This window comes from Meriones unguiculatus, chromosome 4 (genome assembly GCF_030254825.1).
Source record: "Meriones unguiculatus strain TT.TT164.6M chromosome 4, Bangor_MerUng_6.1, whole genome shotgun sequence".
Taxonomy (NCBI): Eukaryota; Metazoa; Chordata; class Mammalia; order Rodentia; family Muridae; genus Meriones; species Meriones unguiculatus.
The window spans coordinates 121,540,674-121,562,726 of NC_083352.1; the positions used below are offsets into that span (position 1 = coordinate 121,540,674).

Genomic DNA, 22,053 nt, shown 5'->3' on the forward strand with positions numbered 1-22,053 from the left:
ACCATGCTCTGGGGACTTCCCAGCCTCCAGATCCATGAGCCAGAAAAACCTCCTTCTTTTATAAGTCTCAGAGTATCGAGCCCTTAGTGACAGCAGCAGAAAGCAGGCTGGAAACAGGGGCCTTCCCTGCTGGAGCTTCCACGGGGCAGCCGACCCCAGGAACCGGCTCTTTAGTCCTTAGTGAGAACAAGTGACAGGTGCCGTTCATATTTTGTAATACGAACTCACACTCCCCCACAAGTGGCTGTCGGCTGCAGGCTACTATTGTCTTCCCTACTTTACAGGTGGGGAAAATAAGCCCCAGACATGTTGTTTGGGGATGCGCAGCTGGCAAGTATACAATGGAAGAAAGCCATAACCCTCTAGTCGCTGTATGGTTCCCAGAACAAATGTATTTCTTTAATCACCTTGGTAAAATTTCTGGCTACATTTTTTTTATATATAAATTTATTTTTTTAAGTTATTCACTTTACATCCCGATTGTAGCTCCCTCCTTTATCTCATCCGGGTCCCACCCTCCCTCCCTATTTTCCCTTATCCCCCTCCCTTAGTCCTCAGAAAGGGGGAGCCCTCCTCCCTTACTATCTGACCCCAGCCTATCAAGTCTCATCAGGACTGGCTGGATCCTCTTCCTCTATGGTCTGGCAAGGCTGCCGGGGGGGGGGGGGGGGGCAAGGAAGTGATTAAAGAAGAGACAACAGAGTTCATGTCAGAGACAGCCCCTGCTCCCCTTACTAGGGAATCCACATGGAGGCTAAGCTGCCTATGGGCTACATCTGAGCAGGGGTTCTAGGTCCTCTCCATCCATGGTCCTTGGTTGGTGCATCAGTCTCCACAGGCTCCCCTCTAGCTACATTTTAAATCATTTGGTGTCACATAGCTTCTTCCATGCTTTAAATATTATTGTTCCACTACAGATCCAATTTCCTGGATCTAATTCTTGGTAAGAAAGCCATGCTGACTTTCAGACACCAGGATCGTGCAGGGTTGTTATGACAGTAAAGACAGGCATCCTGATTTTACATTCGGGTCTTGCATCTATAACGTAAGTTCCCTGAGGATTAGTCACTGATTCCCCAAACCCGCCATCCAGCTCTAACTGAATTCTGTGACTCTGGTTAGCAGCTAAGAGGCTTGGGGATGGAGAAGAAAGGGAGGAAGCTGAGTGTGAACATCCACTAGTGAGGAGGAACATGAGTTTGAGGCCCACCTGGGCCTCAAAATAGAGTGAATTTCAAGCCAATTTCAAGGTAAACAACTCGGGAAAAAGAATCAAACAACAAAAAAAGAAAGGGTAGAACTTGGTCTTTCTATCTGTTCTGGATGGCATGGAAGTTCATCTCCCATAGCCGTGCTTTCAGTTTCAAATGAGTTTGTTAAGAGTATAGAAAAAAAACAAAACAAAAAAAAAAAACAAGCAAGTCTGGCTAGACATCAAAACACCAGGGCTCAGACTATGACTCTTCTCCCTGGCTGAGCTTTCTCCATCATGGGATAAACATAGTAACATCTGTTGGACATAGTTACTTTTTTAGCTGGTCTCAAGAAAACAGTGTTTTGAGTCAGGATGCTCCATTGTTTTGTCAAGAGTTAGACCGGCCTGGCTATCTCCAGAGGAGGATTCTTGGACGACACTTAATAGAAACACACTTGAGTCTGAAACCGAGGAGCTGGGAGGAAACCTCACTTTCATAGCCAACTTTTCGGCACGTGACAATCTAGCAATATAACGTAGATTACACACCCACCTACCATTTACTACCGTCTCCGTTTGCCAGGCCCCAAACTGCCCTGCTGTTTGTGGTTTGAATGAGAGCTATGTCCATAGGCTCATGTATTTAAATACGTCACTGTTTGGAAGGTTTTGGAACTTTTAGGGCTCGTAGCCTTGCTGGAGGAAGTCTGTCACTGAGGGTGGATGCTGACAGTTTATAGCCGGGCCCAGCTTCCAGTTTGCTCTGTTTCCTGTGTGTGGTTGAGATGTGGTCTAGCAGGTTCCTGCTCCTGGGCCAAGCTTTCCCCGTCATTATGGACTCTAGCTCCTCCTTCTGCCCACCTCGGGAACTGTGAGCCAAAACAAAGTCTTCCTTAAGTTGCTCTTAATCTTTTTTTTTTTTAAGCTAAGTAACACTAAATAACTAATATGCTGTGCTCAGGCTCAGCTGGAGTCACCGGGCATAGGAAGTGAGGCTGCCTTGGCCTTGCACTATTGCCCATATCAACAGGACACAGATGGTGCCGTCCCCATCCCTCTACGTGGTACTGTGGAAGCACAGTGGCTCAGCATTTGTTGACTGTGGTGATTTGAATAAAAATGGCCCCTATACGTCCATAGGGAGTGGCACTATTAGGAGGTGTGGCTTTATTGCAATAGGTATGGCTTTCTTGGAGGAAGTACATCACTACTGGGCGGGCTTTGAGGTCTCAGAAGTTCAAGCCCAGGTTCAGCAGCTCACTGTCTCTCCTGCTGCCTGTGGATCCAAATGCAGAACTCTCAGCTCCTTCTCCAGTACCAATGTTGCACACCTCCATGCTTCCCGCCATGATGATAATGGACTAAACCTCTGAAACTGTAAGTCAGCCCCAGTTAAATGTTTTCTTTTATAAGAGCTGCTGTGGTCATGGTGTCTCTTCACAGCAAGAGAATCCCAACTGAGACACTGGCTGAACGCGAAGGCTTGATGGGGAAGGTACCAAAGGTCGTGGGGCTTTGAAGGTTGACAGGGAGGACCTTGACAGGTGACTACAGAGGAAGGGGACACCACCTCCAGAGAAGGAGTGACAGGGTCATCTTAGCAAGACTCCTCTGGTTGCTGGGTGAAGGATGCCTGTGATTTCTGTTGCTGTGATTAAAAACAAAACAAACAACAAACAGTAACAGCTGACTAGGGAAGGAAGGATTATTGTGAGTTACAATTCCAGGTTACAGTCTGTTGTTGTAGCAAAAAGTGACAGGAACTTAAACTGATCACACTGCATCTACAGTCACAGGCAGAAAGGAATGTATGCGCACACAAGCTATTGTGTACCTAGCTTTCTCTGCTTATGCAGTCCATGCTCTAAAACCAGGGAAGGGTGCCGCCAACTTTCAGACCGGATCTTCCCTCTTAAATAAAGCAATCAAGAGCACGGTCCACAGACATGCCTAAGGGCCATCCTCCTCTAAACAGTCCCTTGCTAAGAATCTTTCCAGGTGATTCTAGGCCACATTGACAAAACCAACCTCCACACAGACTGTTTTGGGTTCAACAGGAGTCAGAACAGAGAGGCCAGTGAAGGCCTGAGGGAGGGAGGGTGGTGACCTGGACCAAACTTTGGCAGTGAAGACAAAAAAGTCTAAAGAGAGCAGGAAAACCCAAGGAAAAGACAAGGTTCAGAGGGTGCAAGGTTGATGAGAGCAGTCCTGGTTGGGTGTCAGGTGGGTGGGAACAACTTGAGAGGCCTTGGTAGGAAGTCAAGGTCAACGAAGCCAAATTTGGGGACAGAAAGTGCTTTTGGGTCATTGGAAATCCCAGGATCCAAGGGGAACATGCCTGAGGATGGAAAGAACCAGGTTAGCAGGACAGAGGTCAGAAGCCCTTCCTGCCTGCCTCAAGCTTGGCAGAGCTCCCATAGGAAAGTTGGCCACTAGGGCTTTGCCAATGCCTGCACCTGTAACGTACAGTACTACTACGAAGTACTAGAAACAAACTTTCTGACCCTTGTTTGGGGTCTTTTAAAATGTTCCTTTTATTTATTTATTTTGAACTGTAACCTATATAAAGTTTCCTGGCTTCAGGACCATCTTGATGAGTGTTTCCCTCATCAGACCACCTACCTGGGCCAAGTCTTTGCTGAGACCCTTTCTCTCCTGACCCCCTGAAACCACTGATTTCACTGCTATCACCATAGTTCAGTCTCACCTGCTCTTGAACTAGAACAACGGAATCATGCTGTTTGCACTGGTTTGGGTCTGGCTCGTTTTAACCCACATCCTGAATGGCAGATTCAGCTGCAGTGTTCCATGTGCTAGTCTGCTAGGTTTATGCACAGAATATGTGTGCCCTTCAAAATTCAGAGGAGATTGGTTCCAAGGCCTCAAAAATGAGGATGCTCAAGCCTCTCACATAAAATAGTACATTCGCAGGTATCCTACACAGATCTCTCATGCACTTCACTCCAGCTCTGGAAAACTACGCTAAAACCTGTCAGAGCTATATAAGCAACTATTCCATTATGGTTTTCAGGGAATGGTGAGAACACCTGGATAGGTTCAGCACAGATGCAAATCTTTCTTCCACATGTTTTAGAAACATCTTTGAGCTCCCCATGCAGAAGCTGTGGCTACCAAGGGCCAAATGTATCCCACGCCCTGACTAATACTTGGTGCGTCGGTCCACTCTCCTGTGGGTGGACAGTGGATTGTTTCCAGACCAGCTGAACTAGGGCTTCCTCTGCTAAAGACAGTCTTGCGCAGGTCTTCAGGGAGACTCAAGACAGTCCATACAAGTGGAGGCACTGGTTACAGCACGTTGCGGGGGGGGGGGGGGTGAGAAGCCGACAGTTTTCTAGAGCGGTTACACTCCCCCTCCCCGCCCCCCCCCCCGCCATCAACATTGCACAAGAAATGCTGGTTGCCACGGACCCAGTGTTGAGCCCCTTCTCTGTCTAATCAAAAGCTTCCTGGCCTTCTGTATTCTTCTGTTGTTAGATGACAGGAGAACCCGGTACAGGCACACTGCTCCTTATGGGCTCATAAGCAACTGAACAAGAGGGTCACAGCCAGGCCTGCTGTGGTCTCAACTAAGGGAAGAATGCACACTGTCTTGGCTCCCATGTGACACCTGGAGCTGGGATGGCCATCTTGTGAGAATGAAGGATGTGCTCACTGAAGGACGGCAACAGAGTGTTGGAGTAAACCCAAGTCCTCTGTGCCACTGCCAAGCCACTCCATTCATCTGCCACTCATTTCCTTTTCAAGCCAATAATTTACTGGTTTGGTTTTTGTTTGTTTGTTTGTTTGTTTGTTTGTTTGTTTTTAACTTGCAACATGAAGAACACAGGCTACAAGGCCATCTCATTCCCAAATCCAAGGTGCCCCTTGTCTCCTGCAGGAGCCAGGAGCAGCCAGCGCCACAGAGCATTTCTTCCTACTTGAACCCTTGCTTTATGGACAAGACTGTAGCAGTAGGGAGTGCTCCCTGCATCTCATTTCTCTGGCTCCTCCCTAAGCCACCATTGCCCACTTCCTTTCTTCTTTCCATCCCCTTGCCTTCTCAACCACACCATGACCCATGTGCGGAGGAAGCCCCAGTAGCCCTTCTCTTTCTACTCTCTCCACAAACAGGGTGCTCAAGCATTTCAGCTATCACTTCTCAGTCACACTTCTGATTGTCCCCTGCAACCTTTCTTCAGGCTTTTTCCACTTTGGCCAAAGGCTCTTCATTCCTCTATACTTAAGACTAAAGCCTAGGTGTTAATGCCTGTGCCTCACTGTTTAGCCACACCCTGTTTGATATGACCTCTTCTAGCAGCTCCCCTAGCCACTACCTGTCTGAGTCACTGTGACTTTGTGTCTGAAAGCTGTTCAGGTTGCTTCGCTGGTCTCTCATCCTGAAACTCACCTCCATGTCCTCTAATCCTGAAAGCCAACAGCCTGAAGGCCAAGAGACCCAAATTTATTTTCATCACCCTGAAGAACTTTGCCTCTCAAGACAAAAATCCAAACTCATGACCTGTCCTATCCCTTGCTCAGGCCCCACCCTTCTTAGGGTTGTCACCTCTGTCTGGAACAAGACCCCTTCAACTCACACAATGCACAAACTGATCTGCCCAAGAAGGCCCCAACCGTCGCCTCTCTGCAGACACCAGGATTTCATTAATTTCTCACAACTCTCTTTACTTTGCCTCATAGTGCTCCTAGGATGCCTAATTACGTACTGGTATGATTAAAAGTATTACTATGCAGTGATTACTGAGTGACAATCTCTCCTCTGTCCTCCAACACTCACTCTCAACTCCTGACTGAGAAAACTGGGGTCAGGAGCCTAATTCTAGCTCCTTAGCCTCTAGGGGTGCGCTTGCGCACAGTAGAGCACAGGAACGTGGCTAATTAGTTGCTAAGTGAACGTACTGACTCATCTAGACTTTAACAAGCCTGGGGCCAGCCATTTCATCACCCAGAAGGAACCACGTTCTGAACCCGTTCTTTGCCCATGGTTGAAAGGGCCAGATCTGAGTCATGAGAAGTTTCCCAGAGTGCACAGACCCCTCAAGATCCGAGAGCTTCTAGGGAGTCAAACTCATCTGAGCGACTAAACTACGCCGCCCACTGGGCTCTTAAAGAGTAAGGGTCACAATCTGCTGCATATGCATGAGGGGACCATGGGCCAGAGGTTCGGGGCTGCCCAGACTGCGCCTGACTAAATATTCCACCGATTTGAAGACCTCAGCGCTCCATAATTTTATTGAAGTCCATAAAAAGTTCATAAAGGTACACTTGTGGCGGATACAGAAGAAAGAGTACCCGAAAGTAGCCTCACTTTGGGCCTGTTTGTCAGGCGTCCGCTGAGGACAGCCCAATTTTGGACGGGGTCCTTGGGACGCTCCACTAGAAGACGAAGGGGGCGTCTCCCCGGCTCCTGCGGCGTCGGTGGCGAGCTAAGGTGGAGGCAGGCTGCGGCAGCGACGGAGACAGTGGCGGCTGCGCCATGGCGGGGCTCGCAGGTATCGTGGTGTCGCCCGCCTGGGCGGGATGAGAGGCGAGGCGCTCGGAGAGGCCAGGCCGCCATGTTGGCCCTGGGGGGGGTTGTCACCTTAGGGGCCGCCAGGCCTCTCTTTGGAGCTTTTCGCGCGGCTGGGGCCGGGTGCACCCTTGTTTGGCGTCAGGTGACCTCCCCGCTTCGCCCCAACCTGGGTCATGGGGGAGGTTCCCCTTCCGGTCCCTTAGGGTGGGTTCCGGGGCTCCTGGTTGTGGCTCTGGCTTCCAAGGTCAGCACGCTCACCGGATGGGGCTCGGAGCGCCGGACTCGACCACCACCTCCTCTGCTCTGGCCCTTGGCAAGGGGCTCAGCTTCCGAGAGGCCGGCCACTCTTTCCTCGTCACTTAAGTCTCTTTCCCTTTTCTTTTTTTCCCCCCATCCGAAGGAGTGTAGGGAGAAGGTAGAACTGGGCCCCCAAACCCTCTCTTTTGTGTCTGGAGTGATAGGGCGACCGCCTGCTTCGGGTGCTTCCCACTCCCACCAACTTTTCGTTGAGTCTGGACACCGGTTTCCTCTTGTCTGGTGTGTGGGGAGTAGCCCTCAAGGGCAGCTGAAGGAATGGAATGCCTGTCGCACTCATCTTGGCCTGGAGAGGAGGAATGGGGGATGGGAACAGCCGAATTTTCCTTCTTCCAAACCACCTTTAGTTTGCTTCTAGGTCTCATGTTCCTTTTTAGTTGGGGAACTGAGACCTGTCTAGTTTATAAGTTCTTTCTGTTTATAGGTTCGGATCTTCTTTTGTCCCGTTCAGGGAATGATGTATTGGGAACAGTTTCTCTGCCCTGCCTGACAAGGTCCAACTGTCCTGTCAGCCTTGTTAGGACCAAAGCAGGAATGTTAGGAAGCGTGCGCCTGTGCGCCTGTGGAGGTTACAGGCGGGTTCACAAATCACACCACGAGATCGGTTCCACGTGGGAGGTTTATTAGGGGAAGGGGGTTACAGAGAGAGGGAGAGAGAAAGGAAGAGTCAGAGAGCGGAAGAGGAGAGAAAGGGGGGAGGGCTCTAGTTCTCTTATAGGGTGATCAAGGGCATGCGCAGGTAATTCCAGGTGGTCAGGGTGTCTTCACAAATGCCTGATAACCGGTCTAACTGGGGCTGCCTGTAGAAGTGCCTGCTTACTGATCCCAACATTCCTCCCTTTTTCTATAATTAAAAATAGGGAGCTTAGGCTCATTGGAAGCAGTTCTTGGTTGTCATGCAAGAGGTTGAGAGAGAGAAGAGTTATAGCAACAAATGGTCAGGTTGCAAGGTTAAGAATAAGAGAAGTCTTTGCCCTGGAAAATTTAGGGTAGAGGGTTGTCAACAGAGAGTTGCCAGCCATGCAAGGCAGCGGGGAAGGACTGGAGAACACTGGGAGAACCTGGAGCTGCTTGTCCTGGTCCTGAAGCACACCACTTCAGCCTTTTGTTAACAACAAGTGAATAACGGGCATAGGTTCTCTTCTGGCTACTTCCTGGTGACACTGGGGGCGCTGTAGGGAGGTCAAAAGGCTGAAATGTTGGCCAAGTCCAGGAAGAATTGGCTGCTTTGATGCTTTCCAGGGTCTGCAAGAACATCCATGGCTGGGAGGGAAAGTGCAGGTCCAGCTTGTTGGAAGTCTGTGAGGTCAGAGCTGAACACCTGCAGCTTGTTGGAAGTCCGTGAGGTCGGAATTGAACACCTGTAGCTGCTTTGGCGCTGTTGTGGCTATAGGAAACATCTGTGTCTGGCAGGACACTGAAACATATATAGGCAAAAGATAAACTTGAGTACAGAGAAAATCCTGTAGGTATACATTGAAAAGTTTGGATTGATGAGGCTTGTACATGGGAACCTCTGTCTACCTGGATGGGACTTTATTTATCCAATCACTGGCAATATTAAAGAAGGCTTTGTTTTTGATCTGTCATTGAGGTGAGGTTTGGTTACAGAAGCGTGTAAACTTAAGAGGCCCTGGTGCCAGCTGGCACTAGGTGTAGAAACCTGAAATTCTCCAGCCTGTCTGGAGGGACGGGTGTCTGGACGTCTCCCATTGGGGGCAGAGAAGTAGAGGAACTGTGTGGGAGATGGGACCTTCCCATGAGCGAGCGAGCGAGGGGGGGAAGGAACCCGTAGAGGGGGTGTACCGCCCAAGGGAGAGTGTGGCCCTAAAGTGAAAGTCAGCATAGAGGGTCAAACCTAGACAATTAAGGATACGGCTGAGGGGGGATCCCCCCATCTCAAAAGGTAGTAAGTAGGAAGTTGCTCTGTGGTCAAGCTTCCCCTACCAGGAGAGTCATGTATGCTGAGAAAATGGAGTGAACTCACCAATCCAGCCAGTGGTTGCATGCAATAAATAGCAGTCTGGTAGCCAGGAAAGGAAGTCCCAAAACCAGGGAAAGGGGAGGAGTCCCACCTTTTGAGATAGGCAATAAGTGCAGTACTTATCTGGAATCTAGTTGTCCTGAGAAGTAGATTTAGGTGGACTTTCTGCAGCTAACAATAATTACTTTTAAGTTTTAAGAAAGAGATAAAACTTTAAACATGTTAGTATCACAATTGTATTGTGCATTGAGAAAAAGGCAGTAGACATACATATGTGTTAACGACATAAGTATTTTTTAAGGTGAACTCTGAAAAGGCAAAAGCCTTTTATGAAGTAAAAGGGAGACTCACTTGATCTTAACCTTTAGTATAAACATACACATTATGGAGGCTTGCAATCTTGAGCTTAGGACCACTATTAATAGTGGTATAGTGGAATGTTTTTATATCAGAGTTAGATTAATAAATTAGAGTCCTACTGCTAAAGGTCAAAACTCTGGACAGTCAATACAACAGTAGAAGAACAACGGGAAGAAATATTAAGCCTTTTTACCTATTTAAGATACCTTAAATCACCTTAGACCTTTTAACCTTTATAACTTGCATTTATTTACCAACCTTAAAACATTGTTTAGACCCTCAAACATTTATAAGTTGTATTACCAGCCTTAAGACACATTTTAAGACTCTTAAATATGTGTAACTTGTATTTTTATAACCTAAACTCCTTTTATCCTTAGACCCTACATAAGCTATATATATTTTATCTAGTGATATATCTTAAACTGATTAGTGAGCTAACAGTGGATCTAATTGTCTGCTCTTTAGCTGCAAAGCTACCATTAGCTTAGCATAGCCGTCAAGGTGATCAGAGACCTGAGAAGGATAAGTTATGAGCTAAATAAATATACCAATCCATGTGCCAATTAAAATGACAGAGATGACTGTTAGTCCATCACCTAGGCAGTGTCCCTGGCTCCTGGGGTCTCATAACGTCATGGGCAGAGGTGGTCCAGCTAGGCACAGAAGATGAGACTGTTTCTGTGGAGAAAGAAACGAGAGAATCGTCTCACCTCACCCTTAGCAACGTGAAACATTGACTCTCCAGGTGTTTTGTCCACAGTTTAGGCTGGGCCCTAGCAGTGGGCCAGTTGAGGCAGTATTGCCCAGTGGTTAGCATACCACACTCCAGAGTCGAAGTAATCTGTCGTTGTGCCCAAATCTTCTCGGAGACCTTGGAGCGCTATTGCCAGGATTTTGGGACTTCCTGTCACAGTAAGCTTACACATGTTAAAATGCCATATTTAGATTTCTGACAAGCTTGAGGGCCAGCATATCTGAGTTACTGTTTTTATCATCTGCTCCAAACTGTGTCCTATAAAAACAGAATGCTATATTCTCTAGTTCTAGCATATTTCTGAGATGCATGTTCTAGGACTGTATATTTTAAGTAGATTTACAAAGGCAACTTTAGTTACCCATCCTAGGCTTAACAAACTAAACAAAGACACTAGGTATAGCTCAACATCTTAACCAACTGTAGTTGTTAGCATAACTTTAAATCTGCTCTTTTTGAACCAAAATTAAAGCAAACCTTTTAATCAGATACAGCTTATAGAGAGGCTAGTAAATCTTGCTGCTCCTACCACTTGCATTAAAATTGAATGGTAAAAAGATTTGCATTTAGCACTAATCAGACGACTGAACATAACTCAGACCTAAACAAAAATGATCGCAAACTCATGGCCTCCGGACCAGCATGGCGGCTGTCCACGTGTAACTGAAACTCAGCTGGAAGCCCTAAACAAATATGGCAGCAAAACTACAGCTTTATGCTGTAGTTACGTTATAGGGGATAACGTAAGCCTCTGGACTGCAACACCAAAACCAGGACCCAAAAAGTTCCATTTTATGTGTTCATGCCAAATGTTAGGTCCACCCTGTCTTTTTTTTTTTTTTTTTTTTTTTTTTTTTAATCAAGATTCATTAATGGCAAGAATTCCTGTTCACAGATTGGGTTTCTGGAATCTTGGTCAGTTTCCAGGAACTAGATCAATTCTGTATCTGAAAATGGTCATCTTAAAGTTGCTGCCCAAACAGTTTAACTTCTTATCTGTTGTTTCTAAGGGGGATCAGAGTTGGGCTGTCCTTTTCTTGTTCTCTATCTTTGAAATGCACACATTCCAATCCAGCTTGTCACTGTGTGATCTACTGAGAACCCTGTATTGCCTTCCTCTCTGTCTTCCGGCTCTGCCCTGGGAATGTTCAGGAATCTGTATCCTGCTGTGGTATGCGCCCTGTGGTGGGGGGCCTGGGGCACGACAGGATCATTTCCAGAAAAGATTGTGGCAAGTGTGTGTCTCTGGCATATGGAAGAAGACACAGTCACCTGGAAAAAAAGACTTTGGTAGACTAGTATTGTGTCTGTACACATTTAAATCTCCTGGGGGAGATTAACTGCCAGCTCAGACTCTCCCTTTGGGGTGTTGGCTCCTAAAGAGATCCCAAGTTTGAAAGTAGATATCCAGTAAGTGGCCAACAGCAAGCCTGCTTCCCTCAAAGCCTCTGTGTAATTAAGCTATCTTTGGCCAGCCCCATGGCCCAAGCCAAAAAACTTAACTGTGTCCTGTCCCTTAAACACATTTCAGTCACAATTCAGTTACTCTACAGATAGACATAAAAAGTCTCTTAGGATCCACATTTCTAAAAGTTTTGGTAGTTAGTTGACCTTCACCCTACTGAACTTGAGCTGGTCAGGCCGATTACACAGGCTTCTCTGGCATTATTTCCTGCAATCTCATGTGTTGTTGGGTTCCCATAAAGCTATTCCACTGTCCTCACAACTCATCTGCTCTGCTTTTGCTCCTTTTTAGAGGTAGCAATCTCTTTAGGAAAAAGGGATATTTAGCTCTGTGTACTAAGGACTTTGCAATAAAAGAACACACCCCATTGTTTACGTGAGAATAAAATGTTTTCATGGTATATAGCTTGTTGAAACATTTTATAAATTAGGCATGTCTGGATTAGGCTTAAAGGCACTACACAAGGGGGGGGGGCATGAACACATCCCTTTTGCCTTCTCTGGAGAGTTTAGTTGGTTGTCAGGTAGGGCGCGGGGTGGGAGAAGAAAGTGAGTAGTAGATATTTCACATTCCCAGAGTCACCAGAGCAGCCCTTGCCTGCTAACTACACTAACTATACTGCTGGAGGGTAGATGGAAGGAAAAGGTTTTGCCAAGATCATCTGAAAAGCCCTGGGTTACCAGTAGCATCCTGGATGGGAATGGGGGACAAGATGTGCTATGTTCAGAGTAGCCAGACTCCCACCACTCCCTGTTCTGGCCTGCCTTTGTGTTGGGCTGGGGCTAGAACTTACAGAACAATAGAATGGCAGTGCCTCCCCCACCCCAAGTCTCCCAAGAGGAGAGTCAGCCTTCATTGGGAACTTGTGTTGGTATGTACTCATGGCTTTAATATGGCTTTAGTATGACAGACCACAGAAATTTCTAATCATGAAAAAGGTGGGCACTGACTGCACTAACACTGGGGCAAAGGATCTGACCTAACTTCAGGCCTTGGCAGCAGCTGTATCCGCCCTGCTGAGGAAGACGGAGCCTTAGAATGCGTGTCCTGTGGAATCCTGACGATCCTCTGATGTGTACGGGCTTCATCAGGACCTTAGTAGGGAACTAAAAGCGACCTGGCTGGGTAGCCTAGGCTGATCTGATGGATGGTAAAGCCAAGGCCACAGCAAGTTCTGTCTGCACTACTTGCCCCCATAATTCCTTTGTGTTAAATGGAATTACAAGTATCTTCAGAGGCCCCAGTCTGAAAATGAGGCTTTCTTGGGAGACAAGATCAAGGTTCAAGGACTTTGAGGTGCTTTTTGCACCTGAGTGTTTGTGGTGTGACAGCCATGACTAAGGGATTTGAGGAAGTAGCAGGAGACACTGATGGCCTTCCAACTCCTTCCTTTAATGTTGATATAGGGACAGGTGTTCAGTGACAGGGTAAGACCAGAGATGAGGTTTAACAGGTGCTAGGACCATTTGGGAAGGCAGTCAGTCAGCTGACACTTGTAAGAAGAGCCCTGGCTAGCCAAAGAAGAGAACATGGACAGCCACCCTCATGATGCAGCGGGAGGGGAAGAGGCAGGCTAGGAACCTGATAAGGCCCTTAAGGATATACTAAGAAAATGAAGAGATGGGGTATCCAGCTACAGGGTTGGAAAGCCAGGCATGGTGGCTTTAGGGTGATCCTGGAGCATTGAGCTGGGCGGTGGAGGTACCAAGCCACATCTCAGTGCTCATTGTCCCAGCCAGTGCGCCTCTTCCTGTCCGGCCGTCATTACAGAGCTCCTGGGTAGAGATCTGGGCCATGGTGTTCTATTCTTAAGTCAGCCCTCCTGGTCCTCAGTATCCCATTTAGAGGGCCGTTCCCACTTATCTTCTCCCCATCTTTCTCAAATTGGTAACCTGCCATGGTACCTTATCTTAGGACTGCCAAGTAAACAACCTGAGGAAGAGGAATTGTCCCTTGTTCTGGGACAGATGAATACCACCTCTTTCACTGGGGATGAGAGTGGTCTTTTACCTCGGGACAGTATTTAAATGAGGCAGGGCCTTGGTTCATTCTTGGCTTCTTGCCCTCCCTTCCCCAAGTGCTATGCTCCTCCGCAGTAGGTACATCGTCCCACTTTAGAGATGGGACACTGTCGCAAAAGAATCCACAGAAGAGGTTTTGGTGCACCCCCACTGCCCTGCACAGTCCAAGGACACTGTCCAAGACAGGAGAGGTCCGTTTTTTATTTTTTTGTGGAGGGTGGTCCCTGTTCTCCAGGAGCTTACAATCTAGCTGGGGAGACACAACTAGTGCACACTTAAACTAGTACAATTAGCAACTACCACAATATTGATCACAAGCGCTTCGTGAGACCAGGGATAAGCAAGATCAGTGAAAGGCCGGGGGGGGGGGTCGGAGAAGGTGTTTTGGTGAAGGTGGGATTCAATTACTGGTTGTATATATAGGTCCGATCAAGTGACTTTGGGGAGGGGTTTAGAAGGCAGGAGAATAAGGGGAGTAAGGGAGCAAGGCAGGAATGTGTATGCTGTAGGCAAGGGACATTGAGAGGGCCCCACTGAATTTCTCAACCTTCTTCCTCCCTCACCCACGTCCTCCAGTCCCTTCACGCAGCACGCAATTGATGCTTTCTCTTCTGCTCCAAGATTCAGGGCTTCAGCTGGTGATGTCAGTGTCCATTCTGCTTTTTGGTGGTGTGTTGAATCTCTGTGCTCTCTCGTGCCGTGGAGATGGTGGTGTTCCAACTTGGTCCACAGAAGGTGGAGCCTACGCCCATATCTCGAGGGTTTGCTCCCGTTTTCCCCCTCCTCTCCCACCCGCCAGTAGAGGGATGGGGGCAAAGGGGCTGGGAAGGGAACTGATATCTTCATCATTGTCGGTGCTGCTTCTCCGGGGTCCTACCAGCCCCTCACTGACCTTGGCAAGTGCTCCTCTGACGAGGGAGCACAGGGGAACCCCCATTCCTGCGCGGCACTGGCTCCCATTCTGGTCGAGAGGCACAGGAGCACCTGATGACATGGCCGCCCAGGGCTGGGAGCTGGGCCCTCAGTTGGGGGCTCGCTGCCTGCGCTCCCCCAGCACCTGCCGCCCGGTCCGGGACACCGTGTGCGCCAGCTTCTGCAGGGAGTACCTGAACACCTTCGGTGAGAGACCCAGGACCCACCCTTAGAGAAGCACTTTAGGACCCAGTGTCGCGCTGCTGCTACTGATGCTTGCTGCTCCTGCTGTGTGCCCGCCCGGCCCCGCCCCCTGCCCCGCCCGCCTGTCCAGCTTAGCCTGGAGTTGCGGGCGCGGCACAGCTTGTCCACGAGTCAGGGCAGCTGGAGCTTTTCCAACTGTGCTGAGTGCTGCATGGCTGCAAGCTGATTGGACCCACAACTTAGGTATACCTCACTTCTCGCAATGGGCTGTGTCCCTGGAGGATTTCGAAAAGCGAATCCTACCCAGTAAATGCAGCATTCCAGGAACACCTTGAAGAAAATATGCGATTCCTTTGGCAAAGGATTTCTTTAGCAGGGAACTCTTCCTGCAAAGGGAGCTCCCGGAGGGGTGGGGGGTGTAGATAGATGGTTTCATGCGCAAAGCGCTTTCTTCCAATTTGGCTTTAAGAAAAGCACCTTTACGCGCATTCACTGGAAGCGCTCTTTCCACTACCATTTTTTCCCTCTGCGAAGGGTATTTTCCTCTGATTGCTTCATTCAAAGTGTGTTTCCAGATTTTTTTTCCCTGTTCCTTTGTCTCTTTTCTAGTGGCTTTTTCTAATGCATTTTTATTTTTCCCTACCAAGTGCCTTTTTCTGGTTTATTTTCCCTGCAATGTGCGTTTTCTCTATTTCTTCTCCTTTACTTTTCCCCCTAATTTATTGAGATTCTTTTTGTTAAATTTTTTTTCTGAGAAGTGCCATTTTCTAACTTCTTTCTCATCCCGCCCCACAAGTGTTGTATGTGTATATAGTGTATTTTAAAGGAAATTTCCGGCAATGCACAATTTTTTTAGGGCGAACATTTTTTGCCGGGCGAGCTGTAACGCCTGGAAAGTCTCGCCGCATAAAAGTGCCCCGCCTCCCTCCTGGGATCGAGTCTGAGCACAGCGGGTGTTTCTTACCGCCTTGGTCGCGATCGTCCGCAGCGGGCGACCGCCGCACCCCTGAGTCTTTGTTCCCGGCCGGGCGCCGGCGCACTGGGGACAGGGTCTGTGCGAGGATGTGGGCACGGGAACGGGCAGGGACAAATAGTACCACCGCCGCACTTTGGTAGGCAGGAATCGCGACAATTGGGATAGGTTGGGTTGGGGAGGCGGCAGTCGCGAGGCGGGTTAGGGTTCCAGGGGGCGCGCTTCGCTTCGGGAGCACTCGCCCACCCACAGCCCGGGCAGACACTCACCTGCAGCAGCACGCGGAAGATGTACCAGCCGATGATGAGCAGTTCTGCCGAGGCTGCTGCCACTGTGGCCATGGTTCAGAGTCGCTGGGTGGTCAAGAGCGAGGTCTGCGGGTCTCGGAGTCCGCTGTTAGGCGCACTGCTGCAGCCCCGGTGGCCGCGCCTTAAGTATCCTCCTGCCACCTAAGTGCGCATGTGCGCTTGTGGGGGTTGTTGATGAGGAGGGGTGGCGGGGGGCGCTCCTCATTTGCCAGGAGAGAAAAAAAAAATCCGTCTGTTCTTTTCCACACCGACCCCCACCTCCTGAGTCTGCTCGTAGCACCCTTCCAGAAGATTCTTCTCGGCCCGCTTTTGAAATTCGGTGTAAAATGGAGGGGAGTAATGGCTCTGTGGTATAGAATGAGGGTAGGGGCGCAAGCCTCTTAGTACGACACACCCATTTGCAAATTCGAGCCGCGTTAGCCAGTGCCTGGCGCCACAGTATACCTCCTATATACCGATGGATAACCAAAGTTCCGGAAGGCTATCTCAGAAAGCAAAAAGTATACTCGTTTCTCAGCACGCCTACTATTCCGTGAATTTTAAACCCATGCTTTGTGAGAGTCCGTGATCGTGTACCCCTTTCTTGACTGTTGCTTCCTTCTCTGCCGGCAGGCGGTGGCGGCCGCGGTCCCGAGCTGGACCAGCGCTCTGCTTAGTAGCTAAAGCAATTGTATCTATTCTGGGAGGGGTGTAGGAAGGATTGGGTGCCCTTTTTGTGCACCAAAGGAGAGAGTTTTATGGAGAAGTGTTCCAAAGTTTCCTGCTGGACACATAGCGACCTCTGTCTTGTGCTCCCCTCCCCCAGTCCCTAGTAGGTCTGCCTGAGCCAGGGTGGTTCTTTGTACAGGTTCGCTAGCGGCTGGAGCACAGAACAGGATTTTGCTACAGGCACCAGTGGTTATGGCTACTATCGCCTAGTTGCAGAGTAAATCGAGTGTCCCTCTCTTAGTGTGGTCTCAGAGATCTTCAGTGGAGTGTGGTAAGGGTGGAAAGAGCAAATTGCCGTCTGCAAGTAGAGGGTCCCTACCAGTTCCAATAGCTGGCAGAAAGTACCTCTCCAGCAAGATACCTGGCTCAGAGGCTAAATGATAGATATTTGCTCCTTTGTGGACAGGATATTAATTTTGATTAATGTCAGTACAGATGGCAGTTTAGTGATCCAAGTGAGTTGGGTGTTGTGGCTTTGGTTTTCTTTCTTTCATTCGTTCTTTTCTTTTTCTTTCTTGTTTTTTTTTTTTTCTTTTTTTTTATACATTGACTTGAAAGAAGTGGCTGGTTTGGGCTAAATGATACTGAACTATTTGAAAAAAGCAAACATGTCCCAAACTCCTTGGCACCACTTCTGCTGTGTCTTCCCATAGCTTACCAGGCTCCGAGATTCCATTGCCTAGCATCTCCAGGTTAGCCCTGCACAGAGAACTGACACACTCCACACTCGGGAGCTGCAGATGCCAGACTAGATACAGAACCCTTCCTTACCACACGGGGGCACAGCACCAAGCCCATGGTGTCCTGTGGCAACCACAGGGCGGTATTGTGAGGTCTGGGACCTTTGAGGACGGGCTGCAGCCCCAGGAGGCGATACATGATCTCTGTTGAGCAGGGCCCAGGCAAAGCCAGTCCACTGTGGGGACCGTGCCCTCCTGGGAGCCCCCAGTAGAAGCCCAGGAAGACGCACCCTAGGAGGCTATCTTAAACTAGTAATTTGGGTAGGAGTAGACATTCATGGGTGGGTGGGGAGGAAAGGGCATTCACATTTGCTGTTGTTAACCATGATCCATTTTCCCAAATAAGTATACATTTTGTTCCTGTTTTTTTGTTTGTTTTGTTTGTTGTTTTTTGTTTTTTTGTCTGTCTGTCTGTCTGTTCTTTGTCTGTTTGTTGTGTTGACTTTTCTCTTCAGGACCCCTGCTGCCTTGGTGATCCCGGGCTGACAGCCAGAGAGCACAGCGGCTCAGCTCCTGGAGAGAGAGTCGAAGAAAACGGAGGGCAGCCACCTGTGCCTGCTGGCTCCCATTAGGTCGGTTCCTGCAGCGGTGCCTGGCAGCCTTGGTGAAGGCCCTGCCCGGCAGAGATCATGTATTGCCTCCAGTGGCTGCTGCCCGTCCTCCTCATCCCCAAGCCCCTCAACCCCGCTCTGTGGTTCAGCCACTCCATGTTCATGGGCTTCTACCTGCTCAGCTTCCTCCTGGAACGGAAACCTTGCACAATATGTGCCTTGGTTTTCCTGGCAGCCCTCTTTCTCATCTGCTATAGCTGCTGGGGAAATTGTTTCCTGTACCACTGCTCCGATTCCCCGCTTCCAGAATCGGCCCATGACCCCGGTGTTGTGGGCACCTAACGTCTGCCGAGATAGCTTGCCAAGGAAGCAGAAGACGGGAGGGGAGGCATTGACATAGGTCATAAAGCATTGGAGTTTCAAATCCTGCAGCCCTGCGGGTGCCACATTCCTAATGGAGCCTTTTGGCCTGTGATGTTTTATCCTTATAATGTGAATAATGGCACTGACCGGTGCTTCTATTGTAGAGTCCTGTAGTCGTGGGTGGTCTTATGGTTGTGTGTTCTGTCACCATCTGGGTCCCAGCTGATGGATTGGCCCATCCCCTTTATCATCATTTTGGGGAGTCTACACCTATCCTGGTCAATGACCCTTGGTATGACCTGGACAGATACAATGCTAGTCTCATTGTACCTCCATGACCCTTCCTCGTCAGGATCTTCCTCCTTCCCTCCTCAGTCCCTTTCCCTGGTTTCCCCTTGGTTATCCCCACCCCTTTCCTTTTGTGGGGAGCACCTGTCCAAGACAGGGCTTGTTTTTGCACTTATCTCAAATTTGAAGAGATTGCTGACGCCCGAGAGCCTCGCTTTTTAATCCTTATTTCCCTTTTGAGAAGGTGAGACGGAGTCATGTCTCAACTGCCCCGTGTCCACAAACCTCCAGTATTTTCTCTGCCTCATTTCTAAGAAAGAAGCAATGGAGAGACATTGCTCTTTGACCTGGGTGTCTGGGCTTTCGCCTTCCAGCCCAGCCACTATCCCTTTGCTCTTCCTTCTGCCTCTCTCAGCCACCCTAAGGGGGCTGCCTCTTGTCTCCAGTGCATGCTCTTTGGGAGGGAGGTTTGCAGTGTCCTTATAGACCCAGTGGTCCCCAGCTGAGTGAACGGGAAAGTATTATGTGTTTCATAGCAGCCATGATTCCCTTGATAGGTGTTTGGGTATTTCTTGATGTGCCCTGTGTGTGTGTGTGTGCGCATGCGGGTGTGAGCGTGTATGTGTGAGCGCGTGTTTATGTGTGTGTGTGTACATGTACATACAAAGCGTGTATATTCCTTTTGAAGAAGCTTTACTGAATGTGTTCTGATTTTGAGGTTTAGTAGTAGTAGCTAGCTGTAGTCAGTCCTGCTGCAGTTTTTATTTAGCATGGGGATTGCAGAGTGACCAGCACAGTGGACTCCAAGGTGGTTCAAACAAGACCCAGGGGAGCGGTGGCCGTCATCCTCCCGCCAGGAGCCTCTTCATTCCTGCGCTCGTAGACTGTGCACTGTGAAGAATACGCAGGAAGACTTGGTGACTTGGTACTTGTTTTCTCAGCGCTTCAGTAACAAATGTTGGCAGATGAGACTTTCTCCTGGCCCCTGCCACTGGGGATCAGCATGGTTGTCCTTCCGGTCGGAAATGGCTCTGTCGTGTGCGAGCGAGGGTGGTGGGCCAGGCACAGGGCAGAGCTGGAAGCAGGCATCTGGGGAGTAGGACTTCGAGGCCACACTTGTGAAACACTCGGACTGCTGTTGTAAAGCTTTTATTTCTGGTGTGTTCGTTCCACAACTGTTTGAAATGTTTAATAAAGCTTTATAAACTTTACTTTGTGGTTTTATGTGGCTGCAGTCCATTTGGGTCATGGTGTTGGATTTCTGAGTTGATGGGGGCAGGGTGAAACACACAGGGCTGAGTCCTTGGCGCCAGAGTACCTTAGCTGGAAAATTTGATCTGTTCTCTGGAGAACAGATGGTGGAATTGGGGGAGGGGAGCAGGAGGGAGTCTGAAAGTTTTCAGAGATGAGACATTTGCGCTTCTCAGCTCCCACGGCTTCCCGCCTGAAACTGTTTGCTCCATAGAAGATTTGAGTAATGGATCCCTTGATAAACAACTCAGGACAGCTGGGGCTCTAATCATCAAGGATTTTTATGATGCTGCTTTTGAAGTAAAAATAAGTGAAACCCCTCATGCCATTTCAATTGGAAAAATAAATAAGACTCGCCGTCCACCCAGCACTTCTTAGGCGGAAGCCGGAAGCACGGGATACAGTCCATGCCATGGATGTGCACGTGTTACTGTGGGCATGACCTGGGATTCTCAGTCGGGGCAGCACGTTAGAGCCCAGTGCTGGCCATCCACCCCCATGTCTCTCTCAGAGAGCAGAACAGGCATTCTACTTGAGGGCTGGGAGCTGCTGTGAGGGCTGCTAAGGGAATGTGTGAAGGGGGTTCAGTGACTTCAGAGTAGTTCACGTGACCTCTCTAGCCATTTCCTTTATTGTAGGAAAGCTGGGTAGGTTTGCTCTTGCTCTTCTGCTTTTTTTTTTTTTTTTTTTTTTTTTGCATTCTTGGCTTTACTGATACATGGTTTTCTCTTTGGAATTATAACTTTCCAAAGAGCTGTAATCAATGTGTAATCAGCTCACACCTATAATCCTAGCACTCAGGAAGCTGAGGCAGGAGGATTTGTCTTAGTTATGGGCCAACCTGGGCTACAGAGTGAGACCCTATCTAAAGGGAAACGAAACAAAGTTACAAAGAATTGTCTATTTTAGAAGGGTTTTCTTTGAGAAGTTGCAGGGTATCTTTTCTGTCTGTTTGCTTGGTGGAGCTCTTACCTCTTGAGGTCTTTGCTCTGTGTAGCTCTTTGGGGTTCTACAGAGCTTGACAAGCTGAGGAGCAGGGCATAGGGAAAGGCTGGTTTGTTCAGTAAACACAGAGACCCTGTATATGAGCCTTGCTGGAGATGTCAGGACAAGCAGGCCTGGCACTCCGGGACCTCCTGATTCTAGCAGAGTGGAGAGACTTAGCAAAGTACACAGCTGCAGCTTCCAAAAACAGGCTTTCGTGTCCCTCTCCTGTGGAGGCACCTGGAACATAAGTGAGGCCAAGATCATTGCTTATTTTGCTCTCCCTTGGAAAGCAACTTTGTGGTTTTAGGTCATGTCTTGAGAGTCACAGGCCTCCCTCTGAAAGACTTGTGGTCCTTTCAGGAAGATATTGATAGCCCATCCTTCCAAGGGTGCCTGGCATGTTGGAGTTCTCTCTGTCCACTGGACTTCCCACCTCACCAAGAATGCTGTTTCTCTCCCTGTGCTACTTTTCAGGAAAACCAAAAAGAAGTTGCATCCTCCACAGAAGTAGGACCACCAGGCCTTCGAGGGCCTCACACTGCGGTTTTGCAGTGTGGCTTTGAGAAGGTGTCCTGCCTCCATCAGTTTCCTGATGGGTAAAATGTGGTCTTTGGAACAAATACAGTTTTCCCAACACTGATGATCTTTTCTCCCCAAATCCTAGGCTCTTTTGGAGTCCAGTTGAGGAAGGTGGCTGAACTGAGCTGGTGGTGGGATTCGTAGGGAGCCGCCTGCATGTGCTGTGTGCTTTGATCAGTGTACCATGTGAGCCCAGACACAGCTTGTGTTGGGACCTTCCCTTTGTTTCTTCTCTGTGGTGATGGCTTGTCTGGAGCACATCGCTCAGTCCTCACGGACACTGTTGCTGATACCTCAGAGTTCCTCCTAGACACTGAGTCCTGCTCGGGAGACCTGCCTTACTCTTCATCTAATTTTATTCAGGATCTCATGCTTGGTGAGACCCTGGGATCCACAGTAGACAGTTTCTGTCATCACAGTGTCCTCCAGGCTAGAGAAAGGGGATAGTATCTATTGGTCAGGTCACCCCAGAGATCTAAGCCTAGATGTTCTGAGAGTCTCAGGAGGAAGCTGACGCAGGCCTGGGAGGACTGACTCTCAGACCTGAAAATCAAGTGTAAAT

At 48.9% G+C, this 22,053-nt stretch overlaps 2 protein-coding genes across 6 annotated transcripts; one reads left to right on the top strand and one right to left on the bottom strand.

The window, feature by feature from the left end:
* Positions 1 to 6,560: 6,560 nt before the first annotated feature.
* Blcap (BLCAP apoptosis inducing factor) lies at positions 6,561 to 19,885 on the top strand. The gene is made up of 2 exons (XM_021664032.2): positions 6,561 to 6,705; positions 17,928 to 19,885. Exon 2 carries the CDS (start codon positions 18,102 to 18,104, stop codon positions 18,363 to 18,365), a length of 264 nt encoding a protein of 87 aa, XP_021519707.1. The 5' UTR covers positions 6,561 to 6,705; positions 17,928 to 18,101; the 3' UTR covers positions 18,366 to 19,885.
* Nnat (neuronatin) lies at positions 13,809 to 16,574 on the bottom strand. Of its 5 annotated transcripts, none has more exons than XM_060382924.1 (4): positions 15,986 to 16,558; positions 15,708 to 15,795; positions 14,998 to 15,073; positions 13,809 to 14,741 (listed from the first exon to the last, which is right to left on the bottom strand). In XM_060382924.1, the coding sequence occupies exons 1-4, from the start codon at positions 16,055 to 16,057 to the stop codon at positions 14,501 to 14,503; spliced, it is 477 nt and encodes a 158-aa protein (XP_060238907.1). In that variant the 5' UTR covers positions 16,058 to 16,558; the 3' UTR covers positions 13,809 to 14,500. The 5 variants fall into 5 exon arrangements, with proteins under 5 accessions (XP_060238907.1, XP_060238908.1, XP_021519698.1 ...); XM_060382925.1 differs by having other exon boundaries at positions 15,047 to 15,073; positions 15,986 to 16,554; XM_021664023.2 differs by lacking the exon at positions 15,708 to 15,795 and having other exon boundaries at positions 15,047 to 15,073; positions 15,986 to 16,574.
* Positions 19,886 to 22,053: the final 2,168 nt, after the last annotated feature.